General features: G+C 47.3%; 1 protein-coding gene across 2 annotated transcripts in view; it reads left to right on the forward strand.

The window, feature by feature from the left end:
• Positions 1 to 22,785, forward strand: part of LOC147459948 (uncharacterized) — a 58,206-nt gene extending 35,421 nt beyond the window's left edge. For both annotated transcript variants that reach the window (XM_086511106.1, XM_086511108.1), the window contains exon 2: positions 22,480 to 22,785. In XM_086511106.1, the coding sequence (XP_086367232.1) occupies positions 22,480 to 22,554 (75 nt within the window). In that variant the 3' untranslated portion in view covers positions 22,555 to 22,785. The remainder of the gene's footprint in view (positions 1 to 22,479) is intronic.
• The last annotated feature ends 1,892 nt before the right edge of the window (positions 22,786 to 24,677 follow it).

Below are 24,677 nucleotides of genomic sequence, written 5' to 3' on the forward strand. Positions count from 1 at the left end.
GAGAGGACAGTGGATTTTTGAGCAACGACAAAGGAGGGCAGCAAAAGAAAATTCAGCGAAGAAGCCCTTTGTGAAAACGGCTCCTGTCACCCGCGTGTGACTACTATCTATCCTTTTTGTTGATTTTTTTCTTATTATCTATTTACTTTCACTTTTTGGAAACACCCCTCGGGAAATCTAACTGCCCTGCATTGCATAGCTAGTGTTTAACTGTCCAGAGGGAGTCCAGGCCTGAGAGCAAGAGAGCACTAAAGTTGGACAAGGACTATGGTTAGCCAAGTGGGGTCATTGACTAGCCATACTGGAATCCTTTGTTACAGAGGCTACATTTCAGTTCTGGATGTGGCCGCAGTGTACAAAGAGGATCGGATGACCTAGAAAGATACAATGGCAGCATCTCCTAAAATTTAGGGAACTGCTATTTTGGGACCTGAAAATGTGTTGGCGTCATTACCTCTGGAATGACAAAGGGAACATTTTCTTACTCTGCCGTGAAGTCAACTGGGCAACCGGTTGGGAGATTTTTAGGCGGCAACCCCAAAACGGGAAAATGCTTGTAAATGTGCCAAGTGGCACCTTCTGGTGCACTTTCCTCATGCAAGAGAAGGGGGCGCTGAATTTTAAGCTGGGAGAGGCTCATTTTCAGATTTTGTCACAGGTTAAGAGCTATGGAGTGCTTGCTTTCCCTCCTATGTACAGTGCGGTGCTAGGAGTGATGCCCTGCACGCTACGCACTGCCCTCTCTCTCCTCTTTGGCAGTATGTTATGCCCCTCTAGTGGGCTCTTCATTTGACCAATGTACAGTTGTGTGGGTTCATGCGCGATTGCCGAGGCAAGAGCCTCTTGCACAGGTACTGGATTAGCTAGCGGCTAATCCCCCCGCAGGTACAGGTGAATTCGGAGAGGTTTCACGCTAGAAATCTCGTCCGATTCAAAGGGCAAGTAGCCCTACAGGTGCGGGAGCTCGAGGACTTGCTAAGGATGCGACCGGCACGCGAAAGGGAGCCCGAAACAGTAAATTACAGCCTGCTGTGTATTTTTGCAGGTTTAGGGTTTTGGCCCTAAACGGACCCTAATACCCCCAGGAGGTTCGGGGACGCGAGGGGACCGTTGTACAGGTGATCTGGCGCATTTTCAGGGCAGAAAACAGAGAATTCAGCGTGCTGCAGATTCTCGCCAGGTTTTGCAAAGTGCCCTTATGCATGGGGAAAGTCATTTAATGCGTGGGAATACTGACCGTGAAGGGTTCTAGTATAGTTATGTTGCCGAAATCAGGCCAGAACAGTCAAAATTCAGCCAAGGTTGTGCGGGGCAGCTTGGAAAGAACCACAACGTTTATTCCCTCTTTTAAACAATAAAGAAATACCGAAAGGGGCGCCTAAGTTAGGGGCCAATCTGGTGTCGGTTTTCTCATACAGGTGCATTCTAGCATCTGTATCCCATTCCCTTCTCTTGTGTCACTATAGCGCAGGTATAATAGACGACTAATAATGGGTGAAAGCTAAATCAAGGTTTAAAGTAAAGTCTACCGCCTTTTTGGGATTGAACAGGCCGGTTACAGCTCATGATGTGTCACAGGGGTCAGAAAAGGCCACCAAGGACAAGGATTCATCCGGGACTTCTAGAGAGCAGGCAAAGAAACAAAAAGGAAGCCTTTTGTGCGCAAGTGGTTCGAGGAAAAGAAGGTTTTAATGGCTGAAAATAAATGCTTTATATGCGAGCAGCCTGGTCAACTTGCTACCAATTGTCCACAAAGGAAAAGACCAGCTGACTCCGATGATAAAGAAGACCAGAAAGGCAAGAAGCCTAAACCCAGTGCAGGTTTGGTGCCAGATATGGTGGGTGACAGGCCCAGTACAGATGCCAGTGAGTTATGCAAGACATGGGGTAAAGTAAGGGATCAGACGGCACTCATCTTCTTTGATCTAGGTGCTAAAGCCAACTTTATCTCACCAGAGTTAGCTATGAAGCTACGCATCAGAGCTGAAGAGATGGGGTACACAGCAGATGCAGGGTTGGCATGTCCTGGCCACTCAGAGTGTGTTACTCCCATTATTGGAAAGCTGCGTCTGCATACCCAGTCATATGTGGACACAGAAGAGTTCTACATCATGCCGCTGGAAGGATGTGATACCTTGTTGGGGATCCCGTGGATGTTCCGAGTGCATGGAGTCTTGGATGCCTACAACAAAAAGATCATTGTACAGCATAGGGGCAAAACTCACATCTTGGATGTAAAGCTTAAAGGAGAGTCAGTCCCTATTGTATCTGCTTCTGCTATCACTTCTGTAATAAAGTATCATCTTTCTGTGTACTTGATTTTTGCACGTGATGTCTCAGATAGTGATCAGTCAAATTTATCTGTGTTAGATAAAGAAAGGTCAGTATTTTTGCAAAAGTTTAGTGACTGTTTTTCTGATTCACTACCGTCTCAATTGCCGCCAGAGAGGCTTGAGGATCATCGGATAGATTTGGTGCCAGGGTGTAGCCCACCAAATAGACCGCCCTATAGGGTTAGTGCGGCGCAACAGAAAGAGATTATGGGCCAGGTTGAGGAGTTATTAGAGAAGGGGCTGATTCAACCTAGTTCTTCACCCTTTTGCTCCCCAGTGCTCCTAGTGCAGAAGAAGGATGGCTCATGGCGCATGTGTATTGATTACCGTGCGTTGAATAAGAATACCATCAAGAATAGGTTTCCTATTCCTAGAATTGATGATATTCTCGATCGTTTAGAGGGTGCTGCAATTTTCAGCAGGATAGACCTTAAGAGTGGGTACCATCAGATTCGTATAAAGTCCAGAGGATGTGCACAAGACTGCGTTTAGAACGACATTTGTTCTTTATGAGTTTCTAGTGATGTCGTTCGGGCTAACAAATGCTTCTGCCACGTTCAATAGAATGATGGACCGGATTTTCCGCTCACATCAGCAGTTTGTTGGGACGTTCTTCGATGACATGATAGTGTATTCGAAGAATGAAGAGGAGCATAGGCGTCACTTGACCATTGTGTTCGAAGAGCTGCGCAGTCATAGGCTACTTGTCAATCCTAAGAAAAGTGAATTCTTCTTGGAAGAGATCCATTTTCTTGGCCACATAGTCTCAAAGGATGGTGTCCGAATGGATCCCGCAAAGGTCGAAGCAATTAAGACATGGCCAGACTTGAAGATTGTGCACGATGTGAGAAGCTTCTTGGGATTGTGTTCCTACTATAGAAGGTTTATCAGAAATTTTGCAGAGATAGCATCGTCTCTTCACGCTTTGCAAAAGAAAGAGGTCACTTTCAGATGGACCCAGAAAGAGATTTCAGCTTTTAGTCTCTTAAAGGAAAAGTTGACTTCAAATCCAGTAATTGTTTTGCTAGATCTCAGGAAGTCATTTGTGGTCCAGTGTGACGCGTGGTAGTAGCATCGGAGCAGTGCTAATACAAGATGGACGGGTAGTAGCTTATGAAAGCCGAATTTTGCAAGGGCCAGACAAGACTATGCAAGTCTATGAGAAAGAACTCTTGGCCGTGATTCATGCGCTTTCTAGCTGGAAGCACTGCCTCTTAGGTGCTGATTTTGTTGTCCAAACAGACCATCAGACCTTGCGATACTTCTTGACACAGTCAAAGTTATCCGAAAAGCATATGCGATGGGCAAACATTCTTTCCATGTTCCACTTCCAAATTATGCATGTGGAAGGCAAGAAGAATGTTGTGGCTAATGTGTTATCAAGAAAGCCACAAATTTCAGCTGTGTCAATTCCTTATCATCATGAGCTAGATGACATGAAGGAACAGTATATTGCTGATGAAGATTTTGCAAGGATCTTTGAACAGTTACAAGAGGGGCAACATCATGAGCACTACCTCCTCAAAGATGGTTTTATGATGATGCATGGCAGACTTTGTGTCACAAGGCCACTACGACATAAGGTCATGGAAGAGAGTCATGTCCCACCGTATGCAGGGCATCGTGGCATTGATGCGACAGTTGAAGCGGTTGAGACATTCTTCTATTGGCCTACCTTGAGGAGAGACGTGGATGCCTTTGTGCGAGCATGCATAGTTTGCCAAAAGGTCAAGTTTGACAAGCAAAAGGCACCAGGGTTGTTGCAACCACTGCCGATTCCGGATAAGCCATGGGAAAGCATTACTATGGACTTTATCTTTGATCTTCCAAGAACGCCAACAGGGAATGATGGTATATGGACCATTATCTGCACGTTCAGCAAGCAGGCCCATTTTATCCCTGTCAGGAAGAAGATAAAATCTGATCAGATGGCACGCTTGTTCATGTACAATGTGTTTTAAGTACCATGGTATGCCACAATCGATTATTAGTGATCGTGATCCTCGCATGACCAGTTTGTTCTGGAGAGGATTGTTTGAGAACATGGGCACTACGCTCAAGTTCTTGTCTTCGTTTCATCCATAAACTGATGGACAGTTAGAAGAGGCTAATTCTACTGTCTTAGATCTGCTGAAATGCTATGTGTCAGATAATAAGGGCAAGTGGGAACAGTATTTGCCTATGCTTGAATATGCATACAATAATACGGTGCATTCGTCTACTGGCAAAGCACCTTTTGAGATTGTTGAAGGTGGCAAAAAGGTTCCTCCCATTTTGCATACAAAGGACAAGATCTTTGAGGCAGATCGATATGTTGAGAACATGGATGAAATGTACAAGAAAATTAAAGTTGCCTTGGAGAAGACTCAGGCAAAACAGAAAAAGGTTGCTGATCGTCACCGTTGTGAATTGCTGTTATCACTTGGTGATTGCGTTTTGTTAAGGTTCGAAAAGGCAAGGTTAAAGAAAATGAAGGGCAAGGAACGGCTGTTTCCTAAGCTCAATATGCGTTACTATGGGCCTTTTCAAGTGCTTGACAAGATCAGCAATGGCTTACAAGCTAAAATTGCATGATGCGTGGAAGATTCATAATGCGTTTCACATGAGTCTTCTAAGACCCTTCGTAGGTGATGTGCCAGAAGATATGCCAGATGAGGATCAGCCAGAAGTTGAAGAACTTGATGAGATCTTGGTACCTGAGCAAGTTTGGCATATAAGGACAGAAAAGTTAAAGGACAAGTTGCAAGACGCTATTTGGTGAAGTTCAAGAACTATCCGCCTATGGATGCAAAGTGGATGGAAGAGCATGAACTGTCAGAGTCACCAAATGTATTGCAGCTTTACCTTGAAGCCTTTGGGTTACAACCTACTTATGCCCCAACCCAAAGTGTGCAAAGGAGGGGTAATGATAGAGCTAGTACAGACATATGACTTCAGTGTAATAGATGGAAATGACAGAAGGTCTCATTAAATCATTTATATCTATGAGTTACGACCTTTCTTGCGGATACATGCGATGATAAAAGAGTGTTAATAGCACAAGATCATCAGTGGCGTGTATTTATGGTATGCAATCGAGGACGTTTGCGATTTCAAGAGGGGGGTATGTCACGGGGACGTGGCAGCTGTTAACTATGTCACGAGGACGCGGCAACTACTAACTTTAGTTGTTGGTTTCTTTCCAATGGGTTTTGTTTTATTTTTCAGACACTCTTTTTCAAGTAGCAAACGGTTGGACATTGTATGGCCAATGTGAACTGTAGTTTCACCCGCAAATGGGTAGTGGTCGGCACTGGAATTCGTATAGTAAGAGGATGTCTAGGCTCAGAGCAAGATCATATAGGTCTCCCCGTCGCACTTAGCAAGTTGGTGTATACTAGGAAGTGAACTCAATAAAGGCATAAAGTCAAGGTGGGACTACCAACAGAAAATATCCGACAGTTGGGCCACATTGCATTTTTGGATGCGGTCCCAATGAGGATAGATGGTCAGATGACCACAGGGAACCCAACGGAATCATTTCCTAAAATTTAGGGAACTGCTATTTTGGGCCACGAAATGTGTTCGCGTCATAACCTCCGGTATGACTAGGGGAACACTTTACAACTCTGACGCGAAGTCAACTGGGCGACCAGTCGGGAGATTTTTAGGCGGCAACCCTGAAACGGGCAAAAGCTTGTAAATGCACCAAGTGGCAATTCTTCAGGAACTTGCCTCATGCAGAAAAAAGGGCGCTGATTTTTAATCTGGGAGGAGACTTCATTTGGGTTTTGTCATAGGTTAAGAGCTATGGAGTGCTTTATTTCCCTCCCATGTACAGTGTGGTGCTAGGAGTGATGCCCTGCACGCTACACACTGCTCTCTCCCCCCTACGTGCAGTTATGTGATGCCCCACAAGAGGGCTCTTCATTTGATTGATGTACAACTGTGTGTGTTCATGCTTTTGTGTTGAGGCAAGAGCCTCCTTGAGCAAGAACAGGGGTAGCTAGCTGCTACTCCAAAGCAAGCACCGGTGAGGGTCATAACCTCACCGTACAGGTGCAAATTCAGCGCTGTGTATGTGCAGAAAATTGGCTGTTTTTCAGCCATACGGACGCCATAACTCTTGGGAATCGTGCCCCACTGGCAGAGGACAGCTAGGGGACTGTTTGGGGCTGAAAAGAGGGCAAAAACCAGTAAATACAGCAAGCTGAATTTACTGTTTTTGGGCAGGAATCAGAGGGTATACGCCAGTGCAAGTGAGATCCAGCAGGGGAATTGATTTCGCGCAAGTTTTGGGGCTGTTATGTTGCCGAAATTTGGCCAAATTAGGTAGTATCTAGTGTGATACAGGTAAAGGATTCCCAGGACCTTACTTTGTAATTTACCCTCTCAAAGAATAAAGAAATACCGAAAGGGGCGCCAATTTTGGGGCCTACAGGTTGTCGGCGTCTGCTCGGGACATTCTAGCTTCCGAGCCGTGTGTGTATTCAAGTGTTAATTCCCGTCGCAGGTTCTCTTTGCAAAGTGCTCTGTGTTTGTGTCTAAAGTAAAGAATTTCGGGTGAAAGCCAACGCCTACCACCCCACGGGCCGGTTACAGATTGTTAGTACCGACACACTAGGGAAACACATCTAGCACATGTACCAATCGACACACATCAGAGGACATCACATGACAAATCACATTCAAAATTCATTCGGATCTCAAACCATGATTAATTGGCAACGTAATTAGCAATCGCATCTAGATCCACTCGGGACCTCATAGATGCCCGATTAACTAATCCTTATTGCAGTCACGTCTCTTGAGATCTTTCAGACCGAAATGCTGCAGTCATTTCGTCTATCAGTTCCTACACTTAAACAAGTCAAGAACAAGTCAGTATCATGTTCGGGAATTCCAGTTCATAAAGTCATTCAGTAGAAAAATGTCAGCTCACAGTATCCGTGAAACTCAAAAGAGACATGAGTGACTTTAGTATCAAAAAAATCAGGGCAATCTGTTGACAAAGGAGTGGAACGACTCCCCTCTCGTGCATACCTGCTGCAGCAAATTCCGCCCAAGCTGAGTTCGGGGTTCCATTGGGAAAAGACTATGCTAAACCAAATGCTTCGAGGTAAAGATTCACAATTCGAGGAGTATCTGCCAAGTCCTCCATTCACTTCGCATCCAATGCGGAGTAGGTCTTGAATTTAACCAAGAACCGTCTTATCACTTTACCTTTTATCTTTCTATGTTTCTGTGCCAATATCTAATCTGGAACGAGTATATGCTCGTTTTCCTCCAATTCGGGTTGCTCATCTGGCTCCCCATCATCGGGCACATCGCCTTCAAAAGGCTTCAAGAGACTCACATGAAAACATTGTGAAGTCTCCAAGTGTCGGGCAGCTTCAGTCTAAAGGAGACATCATTTATCTTTTCGGGAATCTGGAAAGGTCCATAGTATCTCATGCTAAGCTTTCGAGAAAGCCGCTCCTTTTCCTTTTTTCTTTCTCAGGCGTGCCTTTTCAAAATGTAAGAGCACCCAATCGTTCTCCTTCAATTCAAATCGTGACGATGTCGATCTACTGCCTTTTACTGAGATTTTTGCAAAGCCTTCCGGACCAAGTGCAAGTCCTTCGTGAACTGGTCGGCTTCAAAGAAAAATCTTATCTTTCGTGCTAAGGAAGGGTGAAACCTTCGTAGCAAATTCAATAATCTCAAATGGCACCTTCCCCATCAAAAAGTTGATCGTGTTTCTGTAGGCATATTCCCATGAAGTCTTTAGATTCAAGGAAGAAGACTTCAACAAATCCAGTACCACTGAATTAGCAATCTCTGATTGCTAATTCAGTGGTCATCGTTCCACCCGTCAGTCTACGGGTGGAACGATGACGAGAACTGCAACCGCGTGTCAATGTTCTCCTAAATAGCCTTCCAAAACAAACTCGTGAATCTGGGTCTCTGTCGGAGACAATTGTCTTAGGCATGCCATGTATCTTGGCAATAAACTTGCGTGCCCACCCTGTGTTTTCAGGAGATAAAAAATGAAATCCATTGCAATACTTTTCCAGGGGCGGGTGGATATGGGTAAAAGGCTGTAACAATCCCTGTGCTTTATGCCTGTCAAAACTTAACCTTCTGGCATACTAAGAAAGTGCGTATCAAAATCGTCCATGTCCTTCTTGAGTCTCGGCCAAACAAAAGTATCTCTCCACACCTTTCAAGGTGGTAACAATGCCGCGGTGACCCGTAAAAGGTGGACAGTGGCATTCTGTCATAACCTTTTCCCTCAACGGCTGTGTAACGCACAACATGGTTTTCCGCATCAAGTAGCCATCCCGAATGGAATATCCCGCTACTATCCCCCCATTCCGTATCCAAGTGAAAATATCTACAAAATTTGTATCTATGGCATATTGATCGACCATATCCTCGAAGCTCCTATGATGTATCACGGAAATAGCCAGAACCAACGGCTTCCGAGACAGAGCATCTGCCACCAAATTCTTCTGTCCCTGCACATAGACAATCTCGAAGTGAAACTGTGACAAGATGTTCGCCCACCGCATCTGCTTTTCCGATAGCTGCTTCTGTGACAAGAAGTAGCGTAAACTCTGATGGTCTGTGAAGACAGTAAAATCCGCTCCGAGTAGGTAATGTCGCCACTGAGTAAAGAGCATGGATAACCGCTAAAAGCTCTTTCTCATAAATCTGTGGTGTCAATTCCGGCCTTAAAAACAACCGGCTTTCGTAGGCAATGACATGACCGCACCCAAACTACGACCACAAGCATCACAATTTACTTCAAATGACTTCTGCAAATCCGGCTAAGTCAAAACTGGTCCTGTAGTCAATTTCTCTTTCAATGTCTGAAAGGCAGTCACCTCTGTGGATCCCCACGAGAAAGGGACTCTCTTTCTGTGTCAAGATATGCAAAGGGGAAGCAACCTCTGCAAACTTTCTAATGAACCGCTTGTAGTACGAACATGCCCAAGAAGCTTCTAGCTTCCTTCAGATCGGGCCAATCACGGATAGTCTCTATCTTGGCCGGGTCCATCTGCACTCTTACTGCTGAGACAATGTGTCCCAAAAAGTGTTTCTCGGGTAGGAAAAATTCACTTTTCTTCGCGAGAGTTGGCTTAAAATGTTTCTTCTTTGCATAAAACATGTGATCGTCGGAGTCCGAAGTATCTAAGGATGAGTCCTCGGTGAACTGTCAAAAACTGGGCACAATCTAGGCTTCTTTGCCTTTTTCTTGCCCTTTTTGAAGCTTTGCTTGTCCATGTCTTTCTGCGAGTACAAGTTTTGCTTTTTGCACTCGTCTGTCTTTTCGGCTTTACTCCCTTCTTGAGAGTAAAAGCAATGGCCACACGCCATCTTGAGTAGATCGTATCAATCTGGTAATTCTTTAGGTGTATTACCAATCTCGGGTTTCTGGAGTACTTAATCAATCTGTTCACACATATGCCAATCTGCAGTTGAGGATTGTACTCCTTTTCAGGCAAACTTGTCGGAAAAAAAAAATTTGCCCAAATCTTATTCTTTTCTTCAGTTCTCGCGCTTGATCTTCAACTTTTCTTTGCCTTCCCCTTGAGAGGTGTCATCTCTGTCAGATTCTTCACTAGAATCCATGTGTAATCTGGGATTTTTAATGGGTTTATGCCCTGTAAGACAGAGCAATGAAGACGGGAGGGCGCCCGATGCGCGATGTATGAAGGGTGGGAGTGGCTAATAAGTCTGGAGTCGGGGTAGGAAGATTCTTTCTCAAGTCTGGGGTCGGGACACTAAGATTCTTTCTCAAAAGCTGTGTGCGCTGCAAAAAGGATCGGATCCTCCGTAGAAGAAGAATCTTCGTGTGCTCTGACACCATTGTAACAAACTTGGACACTCCAAGTCAAGATTCTATCATGACACAGTAGAGATTCACTTCAAAACAGTTCACGATTCACACTGGAGTCGACATGGCCCGGCGTAGTTCCGTGCCTAGAGGTATTGGCCCCAAAGAATGGCGCCCCTTTCGGTATTTCTTTTTATATTAATCTTCGAGCAAAGTACAACTCTCGCGGGTGCTCGCTCTCAGACTCTGCGTCCAGATGCTCTGCAGAGAGAGCCCCCTTGGGTTCTTAATAAAGGTTACAAGGGATGCTAAAAGCAGAGCCCCAAAAGCTTCAAAATCAAAAGCTTCTTTTAGAATAAACTTAAAATAAAGCAACTTTTTCCAAAGCTTTCCCAAAAATTGCATAGAATTTTCAGCCTTGCTTTTCCATACAGTTCAGCGCAAAAAGCGGACTTCCGTACGCTCAGCCACGTCAGCATGTCAGCGGGGAATGCTCTGCAATTCACGGGTTTCCGTACAACAGCTGCGTAATTTTCGGGCGTGTTTCCGGCTGTCCACTGTTGCCCCAATTGTCCAAGGCCATACACGTCACCAGTTTGTGACATCCGCCACACTCTCTCTCTCTCTCTCTCTCTCTCAGTTCAATTGTTGTTGAAGTGCTAAAAGTATGTTCAGTCTGTTCTTATCTGTTGGCACATGGTGCCCGTCATGTGACACTTTTTCGGTGGTAGTAGTGATGTAATGGGAACGGACACCACGTTCCAACGGGAAAAATGAAATAATATATTAACGTCTTTAAAAGGCCAAAATGACGTATGAGACCAAGCTATTACAACATAGTGAATCTGATACCATGTCCGGAATAAAAAAGAACTGAAACAAAAAATATACAACCAGTACAAGTTGGGACTGTATGGATGTGCCAGCTAATACAAAGGTGCCCAGTACAATGTGTAGTACAATGAGAGAAAAGGTGGGGGGGGGGGGGGGGGGGGGGGGAGATATGGTAGAGATTCAAGAACAAACTAAACAACTTTTAGCACTTTAAATAACAATTGAACTGAAAAGAGAGAGAGAGAGAGAGAGAGAGAGAGAGAGAGAGAGAGAGAGAGACACACGAGATGGGGAGTGGTGGAGTTCCACCTCAAGAGAGCACTCGCTCCAAACCCTGGCGCCCCTTTCGGTGTTTCTTTGTATTGCTTCAACATGGTACAACTCCCATGGCTCTCCTTTGTATCTTCCCCAGGTAGACTGCCAGAGTGAGAGCCCATGGGTCATATTTAAAGACCCTCGGCCTTTAAAAGCGATTTACATGAAAAGCTTCAAGCTCTAAAAGCATCTGGTCCCAAAAGCTAGTGCTAGAGGGGTTGTCCGTACTTTTTGCCACGTCATGAGCTGCTAGCGTAATTCGCGAAAGTCCTTACAACTGCCACGTTATTAGTGCAAATTGCGGGCGTCTGTACATCTTCCACATCATCACGTTTTTACGCCAGGCTTTTTTTTTTTTGTGTGTGTGTGTGTGTGTTGGTCCTGCTTTATTTTTTGTCTGTAGGGCCCCATCGGACGGGGTTCCATAAGTCTCTTCTTTGAAAATAGGCCTCTCGGCAAGACTTTGCAAGTTGGTAAAACTTCTTGTGCTGCTTCTACTGCTTCTAGGGTTTAGGTCCCTCCGCCTGGATCTGCAAGTCGGCTCATGTCTTCAGTGGTTTGACACGTCAACAATTTGTAGCAAGTTCATGTCTAATCTTGGCAGAGCACATTGGGATGCTGTAAAGTCCATAATGAGGTATTTGAAAGGGACCAAAAGCAAATGCTTGTGTTATGGAAAAGGTCCATTAAAAGTGTAGGGATATTCTGACATGGCAGGTGATGTTGATATCCACAAGTCAACTAGTGGGTACATTTACACCTTGGTTGTTTCATGCGCGAACCAAACACATTGATGTGCGGTATAGTTTTATTAGACAAATGCTTGATGATGGTTCGGTCTCATTGATCAAAATTAGTATACATGAGAACCCTACAGATACTCTTATTAAAAGTTTGCCAAAGACACATTATGAGCATTGCCTATAGATGGTGGAAGTTACATAACTTAAAGGCTACTCTCTGGGCCTTTAAGTGGGAGGTTGTTGGGTTAAATGCCCAGATGTCACCTCCAGACCGTTTCCACCACGTGGCTCTGATTGAGAGCTTCACAAATATATTTTTTGTATATTTTTAGATCCCTGCCAGTTGGGTCAATGTAATCAGGAAACTTATACCAAATAGAGTAGGAGACAATGGACAGCTTTGTTTCACTCCAATAGTGAAGTGAACTAAATCAGATATCACCGCTGGAGTGCGTTCGTGTCCCAACACTAGTCTGTATAGAGCCGTGATCCCCCAAATCATCCGAATGGGCACTCTCATCTCCTGAAGTCTTCGTATCAATTTGGCTCCGGGCACCATGTCAAATGCTTTGCAGAAATCAACAAAGATGCAATAAATCTGTCTCCCATGTGCCGTACCCTCCTCAATGATGGCTTTGAGTGTTGAAATATGGTCAAGAGTCAAGAAGCCTCTCCTAAAACCAGCCTGTCTTGCTGCCCGTATGCCCTCTCTCTCTGCCCATCTGCTCAACTACTGCTCAAAGATAGATGCATACAACCGTGCCAATGTGTGTCCATTGTCCAATCATAACAATATGATAGTTTCCAGGCTCCGTAGGATCACCTACCTTGAAGATAGGCACAATAGTAGACAGTCTCCAAGTCTCAGGTAGATCCTCACATATGACACGATTGAATAGAACTGCAAGAACCTCAGCCAACATATCTCTGGCATGTATAAAGTGCTCTGCTACTAGACTACCATGATCATATGCCCTCTCGGTCCTCATCCTATCAATGGCCGTCTTTACCATCTGAGTGGTAAAGAAGGTACTCCTAGATAGGCATGGCTCAGCAGGATTTGGAAGGGGTGTCTGTCCAGGGATCGTATATTACTGACCGCACACATCAACATAAGTAATCACTGAGGGAGGGAATTGCTGAAACGCCATACCTCTCTTGGGTCTCTATTGAAGGACAACTGGTATAAGCCTCGCTCCATTTAAGCTCGGAATGCTCACTTCTTCCGTCGCACAAGGCACCTGAAGGCTATTCGAGACTGTCTATGATTGATGACCCCTCCCTTTGAAGCTGTGCTCTCGTCTCTCTACACCCTCGTCATACCAAATGTTATGAGGCATGGTCCTAGAATGGTGTCTCTGATCAGGCTGAGTTTGTGGGTATTGCCTCTGCTGCTGCATCTTGCTCAGTAAAGTGGTGATCTCCTCCACGGAGAGTCTTGGCCTGGCTGCTGTACCTAGACGATTTGTCACGTGCGCACTTTACTTGCGCTACCTGGACACGCTTCTACCATAGTCTAGCATGAGTCTTAGCTTAGGATTGAGCTTGGCACCTTTGTGAGCCTCTAGTAGGACGTGCATGTCCAGGCCAGTCACACTTGCATACCCTCTCTTGCACAAGAACAACCATTTCATCATGTAGGCATTTTACCACGCAAACCACCTCTTATAAGTCATTTTATTAAAAGTGACTTTTGGAATTCTTTTTGTAAGTTTGTTGGAAAAGTAGGTAGGGCAGCATTTACATGAAAAATCTCTGAGTCGGTAAAGGAAAAGTACCTGGATTAGAGCTCGCTACTGCTGCACGCTCCACCCCACCCCCCCCCCCCTGTTGCGCCATCGCTGCCCCTCCTCCCCCCCTCGCCCTCGCGCTTCCTCCAGCCCCCACACTGCCCCCCCTCCCCTTCGCGCTGCCTCCTGCCACCCCGCGCTGCCCCCCCCTCGCCCTCACGCTGCCTCCCTCACCCTCGCGCTGCCTAGCCCAACCCCCCCCCCCCCCCCCCCCCCCCCCCGCCCGTCCGCTGCCTTCCCCCCTTCCCTCTAGCCCGTCCGCTGCCCTCCCTCCCTCCCTGGCCGCTTCTCCCCCACCCCGCCTGCAGCCTCTTGTCTCTCGCTCACCGCTCTCTCCGTCCCCCCCCCCCCCCCCCCCCCCCCGTCGTCCTCACTGTTCCCGAAGGTCTTCTACACCTGGCTCTGCAACATTTCTTCTTCGGACGAGTGCTCGGCGTACTCGGCTGCAGACTTCCTTCACTGTCGGCTTCTTCGACTCAGCAGTAGACACAGATGGAGGCTCGAGCTCCGCCACAGAGGGACTCGCGTGAAGCCTCCTCGCCCAACCCCGCTGAGCCCACCATTCGACTTGCTCTTTCGCCGACAGAGCAAGCGAGCCTTGCCGCAGAGGTAGAGCGCTTGCAGGCGACTTCTGTCATCTGCAAGGTTCTCGGCACCTGTCCTAGCAGAGGAGAGCTGCGAGACCTTCTCCAGACCCGCCTTCTCGCAGAGGTGGGCAAGATCTTGGATGTCCAGATTCTCGGACGGGGGTACTACCAGATCGAGTTTGAGACTTCCGAGATGGCCTCCAAGGTCATAGCTATGAGTCCACTGGCCATCCGAGCATCACGCGCCCACTTTCGACAGTGGCGACATGGTTTTGACCCGACTTCGGATGTGCTCGTAGAGGAGGCAGACATCTCCATCTCAGTTTGCTTTCCGGGTTTACGGAGGGAGTACCTTCCACTTCTCTCCAGGATTGGCTCCGCCATCGGGACTGTCCTGGAGACACCTCGTACGGCAGCATCAGTAGCTGCCAAGGCGGCTGGCATCCCTTTAGTTCGAGTTTTGGTCAGAGATACCCACACGCTCCCGAAGGTCATCCTTCTGCCTCGGGTGAGTGGGGGTTGGTTTAGACAGAGTGTGGAGTACTCGGGTCTCCCGAACCAGTGCTTCATTTGCAGACAAATGGGCCACCTAGCGAAGGCCTGTCCACGGAGGAGGCCACGACCTACACCTCAGTCTCAGCCCCAGCCTGCCAAGGCTGGGCCGCAGCCACAGCCAACGGCACAGCGCACAGATTCAGAGCCATCCTCCGAGCCTGGGGCTCCAGCGGAGGAGGGGTGGCAGCAGGCCCGTGGCCGTCGACGCCAGGGGCCATAGCGACAGCCTGGCACTCAGAGTGGCCCTCAAGTGCCTACTCAGCAGCAGTGGGTTCCCACGGGGAACCGCTTTGGTCCTCTTGAGCAGGAGGAGCCCCCTACGCCAGCCTCCACCTCAGCTTCACCCTCGCCAGCCGCCCCACCTTCAGATTTCCCCTCCTCCTCCACATCCCCTCCCCCGCCCTCTGCTCCCGCCTACTCCCCTCCTCGCCCTCCTGTCTCTGTCGCCCCACCCCGCTTCTCTTCTCCTCCGCCCCCCCCCAGCTCCTTCTCCCCCTCCTCCTGCTCCAGTACCACAGTCGACTCAGGAGACTGGTCCCTCGCCGGCGGCTAGGAGATCTCTTGGCAGCGCCTTTGCCACGAGTCGCCTAGCGAGAGAGGGTCAGCCCTTCTTGCGGCCCCCTCTGCAGATTCAGACATCTTCCCTTGCAGCTATCCCTCGTGGTCTGACGAGCATTGACCTTCGACGCCGCTGGGATTTCTTCGACTACGGGTTCACTTGCTTCCTCGGCGATTCCGCAGCAGACCACGAGGCAGCCTGCTTCAGGGTCCACACTTTGTTCCTCGCCGCTAGGGGAACAGAGGCCTTGGACTCAGCAGTTGGTTTCTCCTTCCCCCTCTGTGGGAGGACCGAGACAGAGTGGTCCCTAGACTCAGTGGTGGGATGGTTGCATACACAGGTTCTCGAGTTCTCTCACCACATGGGAGAACTTGGAGTTACAGATTTGCTGCAGACTTTGTGGCCTCTGGCCAAGTTTGCGGTGACACCCCCAGACTCAGCAGGATGTAGGCACATTGTGGTGTACTTTTTTGCTGATACGCAGTGTTTGCCTTGCTATGTATACATTCATGAGGACTCCTGGACAGAGGAGGTTGCTTTACGCACGGATCGCTCTGCTTAGGCTTGGGCCAGGCACTCACTGCAGTCTCGCCTATCTAGAGGACGCTCGGATGCGGATTACTCCCCATCCAAGCCAGCCTCGAAGATAGCCCGTCTTGCTGCTGCGGCAGCATCTGTTCTCTATTGCTTCCCATGAGGATCGTCTCGTGGAACGTGCAGGGACTAGGTGGGCCCAAGTTTCAGCGACAGCGGGGCCGATTGCGTCAGGAGCTTCAGCGTTGCCTTGTGGGAGGAGAGATTGATCTCCTTATGCTTCAGGAGCACCATTTGTCTGAGAGCCGCATTCGACGATGTGGTCAGATTTTGCGTGGACGGTATGATACCTTTTGGTCAGCTGCTTTTGGACCTGGAGGCATCCAGGGTGGGGTATGTATGACTATTGCGGACTCACTGCAGCAGGCCATTGTGGGCAGAGGGATTATTGTGCCAGGCAGGGCTCAATGGATTACTATGCAGCTTCACGGTGACCTTGTGGGCTTCCTGAACATCTATGCGCCCAATGTGGCGAGTGCTCGTGCAGAGTTTTGGTCACAGATTGTCGAGTCTTTGCCACAGGTTAACCATTGGTGTGTAGGAGGGGACTTCAACATGTTGGAGCACCCTTCTGACAGGATCGGAGGCAGCCATGCTACTTTGCATGGAGGCGAGTTAGCAACTTGGGAGAGGTTGTGTATGACTTTGAGGGTCTCGGATACATGGCAGCATTCTGGCTTTGTGAGGCCTCCAGAGAGTCTTGCCTTCTCTAGATCGGACCGCAGAGTGGGAGGAGTGAATCTATCGCGGATAGATCGCTTCTACACTAGTGACCACTTCAGTGACTTGGGGGGCTCAGTGGGCATCCTGGCAGGGACATCCTTCTCGGACCATGCACCAGTGATCCTCACAGTGGCAGACAGGCAGAGGAGTGGGAGCACGATGCTTCGCATCCTAGAGCGGGTCTTGTTGGACTCAGCACTCAGAGAGAGGGTAGAGGCTCTCTGGACAGAGGGCATGGACAGCCAGGCTCTACCTGCAGACAGAGTGGCCTTAGGCCTAGCTCAGCTTAGCCACTTTTTTCTAAAGGAGTCTCTGGCTCGACGGGCTGCAGGGAGAGAGGAGGAGCAGCGTCTCAGACGAGGCATTGCTTCACTACAGAGGATGCAGGAGCAGCATCCAGACAGTCCATGGTTGGAGGAGCAGTTACAGCAGGCTCGACAGGAGCTTGCTTGCACAGAGGAGAGGCGCCATGAGTTTGCCTTTCACCGACAGGCATCTTAGTGGACTCAGTGGGTGACAGAGTGACAGGTGCTTTTTTTGAGACAGTGGGACCTCGGCACTCGCATGCCAAGGTCAATTAGTTGAGGAGACCAGATGGGTCAGTTGTTTGTGAGCCCGAGGATATGCGTGTAGTTGCTACTGACTTTTACCGTGAGTTACTGTCGGCTAAGCCCCAGTCAGAGAGACAGGATGCATGCAGGGAGCAGGTTTGGGCACAGATGCCTTGTCTTGTGACTGAGGAGATGCGCCAGAGGCTAGAGATACCTCTTCAGCTTGAGGAGCTGCACACAGCTCTTAGGGCCCTCCCTCGTGGTAGCTGTCCAGGTGAGGATGGGCTGACTCCCAGTTTCTTCTTGGAGTACTGGGACCTGCTTGGCCGAGATCTGTGTAGTGCCTTTCAGTACATTCTGCTCACAGGAGTGATGCCGGATAGCATGAGTGAGGGCCTGATTTACCTCATTCCAAAGGAGGGTGGCTCCTTGGATGAGATTCGACAGTGGCGCCCCATCACCATCCTAAACTCAGCCTACAAAATTCTTGCCAAGGCTCTGAGTTTGAGGATTCAACCACTTTTGGAGAGCCTTATACATGGGACTCAGACAGGTTTTGTCAAGGAACGCAGTATCCTTGACAACATCTTCACCTTCTGGGAGGCTTCTGCCCTGGCACGACTCCGTGGGGAGGACCTTGTGATTCTTCTTCTCGATTTTGAGAAGGCATACGACAAAGTTGACTGGGACTTTCTAGAGGGCACGCTTCGCAGGATGGGCTTCTCAGATGCTTGGATCAGAGGGGTGTCAGCTTTGTACAGACAGGCTCACAGTCAGGTGCTTTTGGCAGGCGGTAGAGGTGAGCGCTTCATGCTCACACGATCGGTCAGACAGGGTTGTCCTCTTGCCCCCTTTCTCTTTCTGTTTTATGCGGAGGCGATGAGCAGATTTTTGGTGTCACAGCAGGTTGGTCTGAGGGGCTTAGCACTCCCTATACGGGGAGATGAGCTTTTGGACGCTGAGTTTGTCGACGACTCGGCCTTGTACTTCGAGGGCCAGGAGGCCAATTTACACAGATGTGAGCAGGCTTTGGAGACCTTCTGCTGTGCATCGGGCGCACTGATCAAATGGAGAAAGACAGTGGCTTTCTCGGTTGGCAGTGCTCCTGTGCCAGATTGGATGCCAGGAGAGGGTTTCAGGTGGATTCCTCCAGGGACTGCAGTTCGGTACTTGGGTTGTCAGGTTGGTTTGGACTTGTCCCCCGAGCAGCAGATTGCTCCTCTTCTCCTGTCCATCAAGAGAAAGCTGTTACATTGGAGCTCAGCACAACTTTCGCTTGTTGGTAGAGTAGTAGTTGCCAACCAGGTGTTGTTGGCGACTATGTGGTACATCACTTCTTGCTGGATCTTCTCTAGTTCTTTTATCAGCCAGGTAGAGAGGCTGATCAGGAACTTCCTTTGGTCAGGTCGCGACACTCAGATTGCCCGAGCCAAGGTGGCTTGGTCGGTCATCACACTTCCTTGTTCTCAGGGAGGGCTTGGGATCATTGATCCAGCACAGCAGAGCAGGGCCCTTCTTGGGAAGTTCGTCGCCAGAGGACTTCTTCCAGGCGAGGAGCCCTGGAAGGAGTTCTTGCTGCAGAGGCTTCGTGCCATGGTGCCTCAGTCAGGAGGCCCTTGGCAAGCTTCGACCAGATGGATCTTTACAGAGCTGCGCCGAGTTGGTTTGAGCAGGAGACTGGAGGACCGATTTGCTGTGAGTTTGCTTCGATCTTGGGAGCTTTACGGCGTGGCCTACAGCAGAGACCGCTGACGTGCACGGAGGAGCGCCTACGGCAGCCCCTCGTCTGGAACCCCATGGTTAGCACTCAGAGAGGCCACTTGGTTGGGAGTCGGCCTCATGTTTCTTGGGGTCCCATGGCAGCTGGTCCAGCGCGCTCTCTAGGTGACTAGCTAGAGTTCACAGGTTTGTCGGAGGAGGTGCAGGCTGTCCAGCTACAGGGCATGAAAGGGGTGCAGAGCATGTGTCAGGACATCTCAGAGTCAGTTCCAACTGAGTGGCTCACGCCTCTCGAGCCAGTAGCACTCCGGTGGATGGGAGCCTTCACACGACTGGAAAGATCTATAAAAGAAACCCATTGGGCACTAAGTAGAAGCAGAAGAAGCAGGGACATAAGGCCCATATCAGCCTGGCATTTTCAGTTTTCAGCAGACAGCCCAGCGTTTTCAGTTTTCAGCCTTGACGCCGTCATCATCGACACTATCGTCGTCATCGACATTGTCATTGTCATCGCAGTCCCTATCTTGACGACGACACCTTCGTCATCGTCATCGCAATCCCGGACATCATCGTCTTCAACATAGACCCCGTCGTCGACATCACCATCTTCGACACAGAACCGTCGTCGACTTCACCGTCTTCGACACAGTACCGTCGTCGACTTCACCGTCATCAACAAAGACCCTTAGTACCTCTTCGTCGGCTTCATCATCTTCGACATAGCCCTCGTCGTCGACATAGAACCCGCAGTACCCGTCGTTGGCATCATCGTCTTCGACATAGCACCTCAGTATCCCTTCAATACCTCAGTACCCAGTACCTCAGCATCAATACCCCTTAGCATCAGCATCTCAACATCCAGTCATTGTAGTAGCATTTGTGCAAGAATAAAGAAAGTACTTGCTCTGGCAACAGAGCAAGGGGGCCCTTGAGGGTTGGGACCCGACATCCTTGTGTCGTCTCTTCTCTCTCTCTCGTCATCTCTCTTTCGTTCAGTTCAGTTCAGTTCTTTCAAGTGAAGTGTCCCTTGTGTTTGTTTGCGGAGTACTAGATCCGAGCAAAATCCTTATTCTCTTCCGCTGCACCTGGCATTGGTATTAGAGCTCTGTGCGTGCCTTGGCTTCGCGAACTCAAGGGAAGAACCATCAAGAACCTAAAGAGCAACCTCAAGAACCAAGAACCCCAAAGAACCCAAGAAGAACCATCGAGCCCAAGAACCCAAGGAACCTCTACCAAATTTTTTTCCCTGAAGAATCTTCGAGTCCCGACCATGGATTTACCAGATTCCATCTTCATTGCCATGTCTTTGAAAGAAGATCGACATCGGATACACGAGAACCCAGATCTTGAGTACCAAGATCTCTTAGCTTTGTATGCGGATATGGAAGGAGTTGGAGACAAGATCCCTAACCTCTTCTCCATTTGCATTCGTATGTAGCGTATATCCATTTCCCTCGTCATTGAACCTTTGGAAAGGACTCCGGGACCACACCACAGTCCATCAGCATCGGTAATGTTTTCACCACAGTCAGTGTTCGGGGAACAGCGCTTGCTACAGCAGGCAAAGTCAGCACTATCTGGTATAGAGCCCAGGCTGATATTCGGCAATCGTAGTAAGACTGGACAGTGACCCTTACACGGTGTTTGCATTGCCAACAATACCCAGAGCACCCAGAGCACCCACAGTACCATCAGACCCTAGTTTCGGAGGAATCTGCATTGGTTTGTGCATCCACGGCATCGTAAGCATTCATCAGTCAGCATCAGAAGTACAGAAAGAAGTTCGGCAGCTGTGCCTCACTTTCAACAGGGGGGGATGTCACGTGCGCACTTCACTTGCGCCACGTGGACACGCTTTTGCCATAGTCTAGAATGAGTCTTAGCTTAGGATTGAGCTTGGCACCTTTGTGAGCCTCTAGTAGGACGTACATGTCCATGCCAGTCACACTTGCATACCCTCTCTTGCACAAGAAAAGTCATTTCATCATGCAAGCATTTTACCGCGCAAACCACCTCTTATAAGTCATTTTATTAAAAGTGACTTTTGGAATTCTTTTTGTAAGTTTGTTGGAAGGTAGGGCAAATTGCTAAAGATCTATAAAAGAAACCCATTGGGCACTGAGTAGAAGTAGAAGAAGCAGGGACATAAGGAGGCAGACACCCAGCAGCCAGGCAGCACCTCAGCAAGAGCCCAAGCGTTTTCTCAAGGAGAAGAAGGCCCATATCAGCCTGGCGTTTTCAGTTTTCAGCCTTGACGCCGTCATCGTTGACACCATTGTCGTCATCGACATCGTCATTGTCATCGCAGTCCCTATCTTGACGACAACACCTTCGTCATCGTCATCGCAGATCCCTATCTTGACGACGACACCTTCGTCATCATCATCGCAGTCCCGGACTTGACAGACCAGAAGTACTCATCGTCGACATTATCGTCTTCGACATAGACCCCGTCGTCGACATCACTGTCTTCGACCCAGAACCGTCGTCGACTTCACCGTCATCGACAAAGACCCTTAGTACCTCGTCGTTGACTTCATCATCTTCGACATAGACCTCCCTGTCGTCGACATAGAACCCAGTACCTCAGTACCACAACATCAGCATCTCAGCATCCAGTCATTGTAGTAGCATTTGTGCAAGAATAAAGAAAGACTTCTTCTGGCAACAGAGCAAGGTGGCCCTTGAGGGTTGGGACCCGACATCCTTGTGTCGTCTCTTTTCTCTCTCTCTCGTCATCTCTCTTTCGTTCAATTCAGTTAAGTTTTTTCAAGTGAAGTAGAGTGTCCCTTGTGTTTGTTTGCGGAGTACTAGATCCGAGCAAAATCCTTATTCTCTTCCTCTGCACCTGACACGATTATAGATCTCATATGTATAAACAGAGTCAGTCTCTGGTGTACATGTATAGCGGAGACGGAAAGTGTCGAGAGCATGATCTGAATCCTACTGTGAAATCCTGAATGCAGGGGATGAAGCTCAGCTGTGCCATCACACACACACACACACACACACACATAGAGGGACGTTCGAAATGCAATCAATTGTACAAAAGTGGGTGCCTCGTTGGTGTGGAATTAGTGTGAAGAGAGAGAGAGAGAGAGAGAGAGAGAGAGAGAAAGAGAGAGAGAGAGGGGCACGTTTGAAATGCAATCAATCGTACAAAAGTCGGTGCCTCTATGTTGATGTCTCATAAACGTGGGATTGGTGTAATGCTGGTAAACAAATTGCTCTTGAATGCAGCCCCAAGAAAGCTTCCTTTGAGTTGTTTGTAATGTTTTGATTACTTGGTGATGAGTGGCTAAAAACTGGCTGTGCTGTGTTCTTGTAATCATCTTTCAAGAGAGTAATAGCTAGAAGTGGCTTGGCATGTTGCAGGTTGTGATGGACTACCTCCCTGAGGATTTGAGGCAGTACGTGTCCGTGACTGGACGAGATAGGGCTCAATGGTAACAGCCAGATTTATTCGATAAGGTTGAAGGTAGTTGATTTAGGGCTTTGGTTTCTTTCTACGTGTGATTGATCCTCTGAAAGACAACAAGACAACAAGACAACAAGACAACAATGTACCATAAATATTTAATGAGCTCACATTAGCCTCCTTGGTGCTTGCTAACAAAGGCTCAATCGCATCTTCCACAAACTACATCTCAACTAATCAAGATTTGTTTGGTTTGCGAATGATACAGTTGGTTATGGTTGATCCACAACATCAAAGTTGTGCACGTGTCTCATTAGGACTTGCATTGGTACTTGTGTCATTAAAATAGAGACAACAATCTATCACAAAAATTTGATGTGTTTCGAGCTATCTCCTTGGTGCATGCTAACAAAGGTTGAAATGCATCTGTCATAAAAGCCACATCTTGATTAATCAAAAATTCACTTGGTTTGCGGATGATACAACTCGTTTTCTTTTTTAATTGTAGCCAACAAAAATACATTTCTCTGCCTTATCATCCAATTCTCTTAATTGTTGTCCAAGCATTAAGGTATAGGCCAAGCAACCAAAGGCACACAAGTGACCAATAGATAGCTTCTTGTAATGTCAAACTTCATATGGCGTGATAGACTACAATACTCTAGGACACCTATTTAGTGCATATCTAACACACATGATAGCCTCAAGACAAAACGGATATGGCAAAGCTTGGCTTTTGACTATAAATCCTGCCATCTCCAAATGTAACCTATTTTTCCCTATTTCTAAGGGATAAATAATACTTTATATTGTTGTCTTTTGCCATGACTGGCAAGGAATACATTGAATACATTGTTTCCTTAATCAAAACAAAGGGTTTCATAGCGCAACCAAATAGACTCAACCATAAGCAAAAATCGCTTAAAGCATATAAAAACTTTCGACAAGCAATTATACCCATGCATGCCTGGAGTAATCACCAATAAAAGTCACAAAGTACAAATGGTTTCCAAAAGGAAAAGTATGCATTAAATTTCAAATGTCACTATGGGCAAGCTTTAGTTTGTGTGTCCTTAGAAAATTTAGATCATTGCATTTCCCCAAAATATAGCCCTCATAGATATGTTTCAATATTGCCTCAAGAGGGGACAATGAACATCCATAAATCTAGATGATCAAAATGTGCATGAAAAAGTTTTCCATTTGAAATAGAAAAATAAAAAATTGCACACGATGAATCGTCCATACATCTTTTGGAAAAATTGTGCTTATACATTCATAAAACAAGTTCAAGATGCTACCATTGTATCACCAAAACAGAGATCACGTTGCATAGTACATCTGCCATCCACAAATTTGACACAAGACCGAGGTTTGCAAATGAAAATATAGACAATATATTATCTTTTAATCCTAGGTATATATATATATATATATATATATATATATAGCATCAACAAGTATGAAAGACCTGCCATCTCCATTAGTAAACACAATTTATAAACTCCCTTAACTATAAAAGAAGCATTGTTAGCAAATGTGATACTGTTCCTTCTAGGGTACAACCTCAAGAGACGTGAACAGATCATGATGAGGTAGCACCACAATCAAAGTAACTCACATGATCCATAGATTTTGAGACACATGCATCGTGAATGGATGGGTCATATTGACATTGTGCACTAGAAGCCCATTTTGCATCTTGCACAACATTTTTTGCATTTGCATTCATAAAAGCATCTGCAATGGCTGCATTTGCCTCTTTCTTATGAACCTCTCTAGCCTTAAGCTTTGGGTGTTGCGTGATAATTTTGCTAGACTTCTAAAACTTATTGTCATTTGCAGATTAAAAAAATAGCAACATGCTTGTTAATCAAAGAAGCATGAGAGGTGGCAACATTAGTATTATTCTTTAATGCAACCACAAATGTTTATTCAACAACATGCCACTTAACCCTATTTTTTTCTATAGTTGGCCTCTTGTGGCATACGTAGACAAGACCATCAACCTTCATAAAATTAGATATTCTCCAAGAGGACTATCTACACAAGGGAATTTTCATGAATATGCTCACCAACAACAATTAATTGTTTGATTTATTTTATCTTAGCAAGAAATACTCCTTTCACAGGTAAGAAATTTTTCCTCTTTACA

The sequence above is a fragment of the Adiantum capillus-veneris genome, chromosome 4 (genome assembly GCF_014529385.1).
Source record: "Adiantum capillus-veneris isolate H3 chromosome 4, ASM1452938v2, whole genome shotgun sequence".
Lineage (NCBI taxonomy): Eukaryota > Viridiplantae > Streptophyta > Polypodiopsida > Polypodiales > Pteridaceae > Adiantum > Adiantum capillus-veneris.